This window comes from Solanum dulcamara, chromosome 2, assembly GCF_947179165.1.
Source record: "Solanum dulcamara chromosome 2, daSolDulc1.2, whole genome shotgun sequence".
NCBI lineage: Eukaryota > Viridiplantae > Streptophyta > Magnoliopsida > Solanales > Solanaceae > Solanum > Solanum dulcamara.
Genome location: NC_077238.1, coordinates 1,466,907 through 1,476,495, shown reverse-complemented (window position 1 = coordinate 1,476,495; position 9,589 = coordinate 1,466,907). Strand labels below are relative to the sequence as shown.

Below are 9,589 nucleotides of genomic sequence, written 5' to 3'. Positions count from 1 at the left end.
CGTCTCCAAAATATCAAATGAAGTTTTCATCAGGGGGAGTAAAATACGCGCTGCACTCTTTTTCCCTTAACCACGGTTTTTGTCCCACTGGGTTTTCCTGGCAAGGTTTTTAATTAGGCAGCAATCAAGGCGTATTACCAGATCTGTGTACTCTTTTTCCTTCATTAGGCTTTTCCCACTGAGTTTTTTCCTAGTAAGGTTTTAACGAGGCACAACATCTTTGGATATTGAAAATAACTATGTATATTATCTCTTATAAAATTACTAAAGAGACACATTATACATGGACATCCAAGGGGGAGTGTTATGTATGGATGTATCTATCCAAGTGGAGTCCACCCATTTGGATAGTTGAGCAAGTTAGGCAACAAATTGACACTTCTTCATGGTGGGCAAGTTAGGCAACAAATTGACACTTATTCATGACTATAAAATGTGCATATTCTATGCAAATGAAGACGTGAAATAAGATACAGAAATACGAACATATACATTCTCCTATTTTTCTTAATTATTAATCTAGTCTATTTTACAACAGAATCTTATTTATAACTTGATTGTTTGGCTACCGAAACTTTTCCCTTGTTCGTAAAGATGAGATCCCCACATTGTAATTTCCTCCCCTACTCTCAATCCTCAAAACATATATGTTGAATTGGGGCATCTAGTTGTCGTGCCCTTTACATGAGTGTGTGACCTGAGTGTAAGGCATCGTTAGGAAGTTAGGAAGAAAGTATGCATCTATTTTCTGGATTAAAAATGCAGAGTTGACCTAAACTATATAGATCTACACATATAGTGTCACTTTATTAAAATATAATGGCTTTTATTAAACGTTGCACATGGATTAAGCAAAGAGTTAGTACTAAAAATGACCTGATCAATAAAATAAAAAAATATTCACACTGGTAGTATATAAAATATATCCTCTTCTATACAATATAATATCTTATATGTTAATGAATTGATCCAACAAGAAACAATATTTGCATTAATTACTAATTCATACATATAATAATCTAGTCTATTTTACAACAGAATCTTATTTATAACTTGATTGTTTGGCTACCGAAACTTTTCCCTTGTTCGTAAAGATGAGATCCCCACATTGTAATTTCCTCCCCTACTCTCAATCCTCAAAACATATATGTTGAATTGGGGCATCTAGTTGTCGTGCCCTTTACATGAGTGTGTGACCTGAGTGTAAGGCATCGTTAGGAAGTTAGGAAGAAAGTATGCATCTATTTTCTGGATTAAAAATGCAGAGTTGACCTAAACTATATAGATCTACACATATAGTGTCACTTTATTAAAATATAATGGCTTTTATTAAACGTTGCACATGGATTAAGCAAAGAGTTAGTACTAAAAATGACCTGATCAATAAAATAAAAAAATATTCACACTGGTAGTATATAAAATATATCCTCTTCTATACAATATAATATCTTATATGTTAATGAATTGATCCAACAAGAAACAATATTTGCATTAATTACTAATTCATACATATAATAATCCCTGCATTACTACTACTAATATTATAATATATCTTTTTGCATTACTTGTCCGAAATAAATTGAGAGTCAACTCTCTCTATATATATTAAATTTGTCTGTTTCCCTCTGTGGTTCTCTTTCCCTAATCAAACCATTGCTGTTTTCTTTGTTTTTCTGAAATTATTCATGTTATGATCTTGAAGGAACTCTAGACAGGAAATTAGTTTAGGTAAGATTTCTCTTAATTGTCTTCTTTTTTTTTCTGTTTTTTATATTGTATCAGTGTTTATTCTTTCTTCTTAAATTCCTTTTTTCATAACTGTTTGGGATCTTTACACAAATAATTGGATCGAAGTTATGGCAAGGCAGGAAGAATAACCAGTGACACTCTCTAGGTGTCTTAAAAATGGATGGAAATTTTTTAGCTATCAACCCACAGGTATGTCATGGTTGATCATTTCTTAATTACCATTTTCCTTCTTTGTTTCACTTCTCTAAATAGTTCTACCAACTAATTAATATGTGTTGTAATTACGTGTGTTCGAGCCGCAAAGGTTCCAAAGAAAACTTAGTTGTTATTGTGAAATACTGTTACAGAGAGACTTAACTGCAATACATTTCTGTTCTTTTGTGAGTTTAATTTATTTATAGATGAATGTCCTTTGAGAGTTTGAGTAGAAGCCCTGTTGAAATGGAAGCATTTATAGAAAAAAAAAATACTGATTTCATAACTTGTTCTCTGGTAATATTGTATCAAGATTCAAGGGATCTGGTTTTTGAAACCGGCTATTTGAGCTGTTAATAGAGAGTGGCACGAATGTGCACTTTTGGTCAAGGCAATGGCATAAGTAAGCCTAGCTATCAACGGATGGCATGACTGAGCCATTTCTGAAAGTTCAATGGCATAAGTAAGTCCAACTATTGACGGATGGCATGGCTGAGCCATACTCAATAACCATGAGTGTCAGCTGCTAGCCTTGCAAAATATTACTAGTAGAAAGTTAATAGGAGGAAAAAAGAAGTAATTTTTTAATGAAAATTCTACCATCTTGAGTCGATTACGCACTCCTGGTAGGGCAGACTATTTACCATTCGTTGTAAGCAATGGATGATTTAATCATTTTTCTTATTGACAGGATATGGAAGAGCTAGATTCTCATTATGTAAGGGGAGAGCAGAAGCTGATGACAGACCCTTTCAAGTGTATGAAGTGGTTAAAGATGCATAGTTACATTAATGTAATCCCTTTCCAAGATGTAATCATGGAGCTTAATATGAGACTTGACTATCTACAATTTATTATGAAGAGATGGCCAAATCATTACAATAAGTTCAGTAATGTCCACGAAACCATAAAAAGGATAGGAATCGACATTCATGAGGCATGTGTGAATACAAAAAATGAGAAGCTAGACGCTGCTTCGTCGATCCTGGAGTTAGTGCTGAGCTCCGGCCTGAATGGTATGGCTCTTCAAAGAGAAGTTGAATATGCTTACAGATGCCTGAACTATTCCAATATTTGGTTTGAGGCTGAAGATACAGAAAACAATTATCTCTTCTACATGGGGATGTCATTTCTTCCACAGGGTGTAAAGGATACTAAACTTGTAGCGGAATTTGTGGACACTCTTTTTCAGAAGCTAACATATTTAGTGAGTTTTAGACTCGACGATATGACTAGTCAGACAGTAAAATCTTTTGAAGTGAAGCTTAAGTTCCTCAGAGGGTTCTTCTGGTTTACATGGACATGTTGCATCAAATTCCATAGAGTGGAGGATCTCTTTGCTCGCGTTAGAATTCTACTCGACCGGGCAGCATGTATTTATTACTGGTGTTATGTTGGAAAATTGACTCCTGATTTGGAATATGATGTGATCCGAACAAGTAATTGTTTTCTGGCAGAGATGAAACCTTATGAGACAGTGCTGAGGGACAACTATCTCAGAGCCTTGAAGGCTTTACAGTCGCCACCGTTGGCTACTCATGTTCCACACAGCAGTAAGCTTGTTGTATCCATTGCAGATTCTCTTGTCGACAATTTCATGGAGCTAGATGATAAATGGTCTGAATCGGAAGTTCCTACAACTCTTCGAATTGAAACCATTAGTCAAGATCTTAGCCTCTTGATAACTTTGTTGAGAGGCTTGCGAAGAGAGTGTGCTGACAACATTATAGAGTTGAAAGATCTCTCATCATATGTCAAGGTTCAATGTAATGAGATAAGTCTAAACAGAGCCTCAGCTTCTTTCGGGCTGATGGACAAAGACATGTTGAGACAAGTTACTGGTTTGTTCCATCAAGTGAGGGGAATGATCAAAATCATGGAGGTAGAATTCTCTTTGATAGATCTACAGAATTCCATTTCCAACAACTCAATGGTTTATCGGAAAGGTGAAATCGAAATCCTTTATGAGGAGCTCAAATCCTTTGCAACACTTGTATTCAATCTTCCAGGACAGCGGGAATGGGATAGTAATTCGAGGCATATTGAAGCTCTGTCTCATATTTTTGAAACTGTCATCAGATCCTATAACATGAAATCTTTGAATGAAGACGCGGACAAAAAGTCTAGTAGTCATGGCCTGTTTGAATTATCAGTGAAAGTCAAGCTCATCAAGGCCGAGGTCAATTTAAGGAAGCTGATGAAGAATGAGATAATTCAAGTAGATCTTGTGAAGGATAAAATTGAAAACCTTTTAGGTGATCTTGAGTTTTTGGGGAATCTTCTGTTGGATCTGCCCGAGCAGTATGATGAGCATGAAAGAAGGAATGATCTCATAAGTAGTGTTAATCCGTTGGCTGGAGAAGCAGATTCCATCGTTGAGTCTATTTGCGGGAAGACAAGTGATGAAGAGGTGGAAGGAAAAATAAACATTCAACTCTCTGATGTGCTACAAAAGATAAAGTTAATCAAGACATTGGATAGGGAAATTTGTCCTAAATTTCCAAAATTGTCTAAGACTAATCTCCCCAGAACTGACGGTCTAGGCTTTCTTGACTTCCTCATTGGATATCTTGTGGAGACCTTAGAATCTAACAGTTATGGGACTTTTCTCTTAAAGCATGACATTGAGATTGTTCAAAGGGAACTAGCATTTCTGAGAGAATTTCTTGAAAAGTTCAAAGCACAACATACTGAGTACGATGAGCTGAGAACTCTATGGGTACAAATAGTAGGTGTGGCATATGAAGTGGAATATGTTGTCGACTCATATGTTTCTAATGGAGGTGGAACAATTTGGTACCATATGTTGTCTGATGTCTTAGAAGAGATTCGTCGTATCAAAGAAAATATGACAAAGTTCTCTGAATATGGATGTGAATGTACAACACATTCTGTTGGTGATACTGTTTTCAATTATAGTATGTCACAGCAAACTGAAAAGCCAAAAGTTAATGAAGTGGTAGTTGGTTTCGAGGATGTCTTAGGAAAACTAAAAGGTAAAGTCATTGGAGGACAATCGAACTTAGACGTTATCTCAATTGTCGGAATGCCTGGACTTGGCAAAACCACTGTGGCCAAGAGGTTATACTTAGATTGCAAAGCTACCAATCACTTTGATTTGTGTTCTTGGTGTTGTATTTCTCAAGTCTATGAACGGAAACAAGTGTTGATTGAAGTTTTACAACAAATCATTGAGCTCCCTGACAAAGTTGAAGAAAAGAGTGTCCAAGATTTGGCTACTTTGTTGCACAAAAGTGTCATTGGAAAGAGGTACCTCATTTTCATGGATGATATATGGACTCCTGATGCATGGGATGAGTTGAAAAGTCCTTTCAAAGATGATAACAAATCAAGTAGGATCATTTTAACAAGCCGATATGTTGAAGTAGCATTGTATGCCAAATGTTACAGTGAACCTGAACACCTTCGTTGGTTCAATGAAGAAGAAGGTTGGATGTTGTTGCGACAAAAGTTATTCCAAGACCAGGAATCATGTCCTCAAAAATTTGTGGATGTCGGTAAACAAATTGTAAAAAAGTGCCATGGACTACCACTTTCGGTTGTTCTAGTGGCAGGTTTTCTCGGGAAGATGGAGATGAGAGAAGATAAGTGGTTACAAGTGGCGGAAAGTCTAAGCTCGTATGGAATTGGTGATTCAAACTGTAGAGACATAATAGAGCTGAGTTACAAGCATTTACCTGAATATCTTAAACCTTGTTTTCTTTACTTGGGTAGATTTATGGAAGATGAAGAAATCTCAGTCTCGAAGTTAATATGGTTATGGATTGCCGAAGGTCTTGTTAGAAAACATATAACAAAGAGCTTAGAGGATGTGGCTCAAGAATACTTGGTGAATCTCATTAGCCGAAGCCTATTAATGGACGCCAAAAAGAGACATACAGGCACGGTTAAATCATGTCGACTTCATGATCTCTTACATGAATTTTGTAGGATCAAAGCAAAAGAAGAGCAGTTTTGGCAGGATGTATACAGGTACTACTTAACAATTCCTTATTTTTTTTTACAATTCTTTTAACTAATTGATATCATTTCCTTACTCATCTTGGTTTTCGTTACCAGTGATCCAAATTTCCAAGATCTGGAGCAACGTCGGATATCATCATGTTCTAATGCCACATTTCCAAGATATGGCTTCCCTGTTCGCTCTCTACTAATCTACGCAGCCAATAACAACGAGATGAGACCATCTGTCCCATTTGTTTTATGCTTCAGACTTCTTAAGGTGCTGGATTTGGAGCGCATTGACCTTCGGGGTAACTTTCCAAAAGAAATAGAAGTGCTAATTCATTTGAGGTATTTAGCTGTTAAAATAGGTACGACTTATGTTCCCCGTTGGATAGACAAACTGACATACCTAGAAACACTTTTGATTAAAGGATCAAGAGGGGAAGTGGAGATACCAGACACTGTTTGGAACATGGTAAGGTTGAGACATGTGCACATAAACGATAGAGCGTCTTTTGGTTACGGAAAAGAGATCATTGATAATTCGTCCAAATTACATGACTTGGAAACACTTTCAACGCCATGTCTTGCCTATGGAGATGACACGGAGAAAATGATAAGGAAGTTCTCTAATCTTAAGAGATTGAGGTGTAGGTTCTTGGAGTTGAGTGTTCAGTATTCAATGAAGTTGAGAAAAAAAATCATTCGTTTTCCCACGTTGGACTTTTTGGTTCATCTTGAATCACTGAAGGTGTTCTCTAATGGCAAAAAACTTTTACATCCTAGTGAATTCAAGCTCCCGGAGAATCTAAAGAAGTTGACACTTTCAAATTTCCGCTTACCATGGAAAGAAATATCTACAATCGCAACACTTCCAAGGCTCGAGGTGCTCAAGTTGCTGTTTAAAGCCTTCGAGGGAGAAACATGGCAAGTGACAGATGATGAGTTCCCTGCACTCAAAGTGTTGAAATTAGACAATGTAATTATCTCGCAATGGGATGTCTCTGATGACGCCTTCCCTAGTCTTGAGAAATTGGTTTTGCAAAGATGTAAGGAACTTAAGGAGATCCCTTCTTCTTTCAGTTACAACACTACTCTAGAGAGCATCGAAGTTAGTTGGTGCAGCATTTCTATCACAGACTCAGCTAAGCAGATTCAGGAGACACAAATTGAAGAGCTCGCGAAGGATGGTTTCAAAATCTTTATCTAGCAAATTCACTAGTAAGTTTATCACACACCTTCTAGTTTTTTTTCCCCACTATCACCCAAGTATGCTTACAAATCAGATCAAACGCTTTCTAGGTCGTCTAAGACTACCTTCTAATTGGTATTTATCTCCAAAATGATTGGAGATACACATATAACTGTTACTAATATACTCTAGCCGCTCTTCTTCTTTATATCCCTTGTTTCACTCCTATAGTAGTATTTTGATCGTGTCAATACAGAGGAAATGAACACATTTACATACAATTAAACTTTAAAAGTCATGAACTAGATAAAATGAAATCAAGATTCGTTTTTATCTAGTTCACTTATACTGGATGATCTTACAAAGTTTCATATACTATAATGGTAGCTTTCTGATGATTGATTTTGCTTGCAGTTGGAGTGTGGCTCTTCCTTAGATCCTGTGAACACGGAATACTTTGTGCATCGGGCTATCCATCACACAAGCTAGTTATTTGTGGACAATTATCAAACAATCTTCAATTATTTTTTGTATTTGCTTGTGTAATGATTGATTACAAAGAGGCATTTCTAACTTCAACCCTTCCGTCACATTATCTATTATTGTTGTCGGTATCAAGGCAAAACAAAGAAACATTGTGTGGAGAGTTTTTGCTATATTTTAAGTATTTGACTCGTCTAAAAATACATCTAAGTTATTCTTTTTTTTCGTGAGTTTTATATTTAAACTTTTCGTATTTCTTTTACCTACTTAAACTATCACTCTCTTTGTAATAAAACACTCGATGTTGAGTTGACAAATATTTGTTTCCAATCGATAATAGACGCTTATAAGCCAACTTAACATCGAGTGTGTTCTTACAAAGGTAGTAACGATTGAGATATAAACTCATAAAAATGTAATAATTTAAATGTGTTTTTGACCAATAAAACATGCAAATTGTCTAGAGTGTTTTCCTTCAATGTATTTAAATTACCTTTCAGGAAGTGAATTTATTTTTTGACTTTCTACCACACTCTGTATAAAGGAGAATAAGAAGTTGTGGTAGAGTAATAATTAGAGGTTTTGAGTTTTACAATACTAAAGAGGTGAGAAAAAATGAAAGCTTTTTTACATCACTATTCAGTGGTAGAAAATTCAGAAAAACAACTCACTGAGTTCTACGTCGAGTCAATCCGAATTAGTCGAATTTATATCAAACATCGGACGAAAAACTTAAAAAAAGAAAATAATATAATTTCCCAAAGATATTTCAAAAAAAAAGAGAGAAAAAAGTCTCATAATCGTCGTCGACCATAAATATTCAGTTCAACGAGAACCAAGCAAGTAAATCACCAGCAACGCGCTGCCGCGCTCTCACCACGAGCTTGCCGGAGACGAGATTCGACCGGCAAAGTGGACAGTTAAAATTAAGCGTATTAAACCACCCATCCAAACACTCCGTGTGAAACACGTGCCGGCAGGCTAACTTGCGCACCTGTTCACCATCACCCAACCGGTTCAAACAAACCACACATGTACTCGAACCGTCACCGGTTTTTTCATAAGATAACAATCGGTTCAGATTGCGCTGTTCCGCGAGGAAAATAAGACCGGTTAAATCGGAGGCAACAGGTTCGCAGAATGAACCGTCGATTTGATGAGGGGTAAATCGGCAAGAAGAGAAATTAAAAAAGTGAAGGAAAGTGTAAATTAAGGAACGGAGATAATTAAGAGAATTAGCAAAAAGGGTTACCATTAATATTGGAATTGATTCAGTAGAAATGTCATTTAGCTGGTTTTGTAATCCCATATTACTATTATTATGGTTTTAGAATTTGCTACACACTCTTTTCTTTCTCTCCAATGGAAAAGGGTGTGTGGATATATATATATATATAGTGTTATATTTTGCGGGACTTGATTGGTTGGGGGATTGGATTTGGAGGGGGGTGGGGGTGGAATGAGAGGGGTGGGTTGGTTAAGTTTGTGAAGTTAGTTTTTATCTATTTACGTTTACTTATCCACTTTGAATTTTATATATTTCTTAAGAAATAATGAGTAATATGAGTCGTTTATTAATTGATATTTCATCTTAGAAAAATTAATTTTTTTTTCTTGATATATTAAGAGTGACAAGTAATACTGAAAATATATTTTTAAAATAGTGCACAAATAAAAGTAAACGAATGGAGTATAACATTGGTGTCTAAATCAGTTTGTTTGGGCTATGATTATTTTATCGGGATTTGCTATCTTTCACCAATGCTATTTTTATGAATTCGTGATGTTTATCATTATTTGAGTATTTATTATCGCTTATCAATAGTATTAGTATGGAGTAACTTTGTTCATCAAGATTTTAGTCGATATATATGTTACCTTCATCAAGGTCTAGGTAGCACATGTTATCTCCCACCATCAAAATTTTAGTTTTTTACTTTATTCATCCAAATTTAAATATTTTTCCTTTTTTTAGTCTGGCTCTAAAAGAATGTCTTTTCCTCT

At 35.7% G+C, this 9,589-nt stretch overlaps 1 protein-coding gene across 1 annotated transcript; it reads left to right on the top strand.

Annotated features, from left to right (window-relative positions):
- Positions 1-1,623: 1,623 nt before the first annotated feature.
- Positions 1,624-7,677, top strand: LOC129879910 (putative late blight resistance protein homolog R1B-16). Its single transcript, XM_055953647.1, has 5 exons — positions 1,624-1,728; positions 1,855-1,938; positions 2,636-5,937; positions 6,025-7,131; positions 7,517-7,677. Exons 2-4 carry the CDS (start codon positions 1,906-1,908, stop codon positions 7,118-7,120), a joined length of 4,431 nt encoding a protein of 1,476 aa, XP_055809622.1. The 5' UTR covers positions 1,624-1,728; positions 1,855-1,905; the 3' UTR covers positions 7,121-7,131; positions 7,517-7,677.
- Positions 7,678-9,589: the final 1,912 nt, after the last annotated feature.

Bases quoted from the DNA above. Each gene is read 5' to 3' on its own strand.
- LOC129879910 (XM_055953647.1), top strand. From the start codon at position 1,906: ATGGATGGAAATTTTTTAGCTATCAACCCACAG. The intron at 1,939-2,635 runs GTATGTCATGGT...TCTTATTGACAG, and splicing joins TTTTAGCTATCAACCCACAG to GATATGGAAGAGCTAGATTC. The intron at 5,938-6,024 runs GTACTACTTAAC...TTTCGTTACCAG, and splicing joins TTTTGGCAGGATGTATACAG to TGATCCAAATTTCCAAGATC.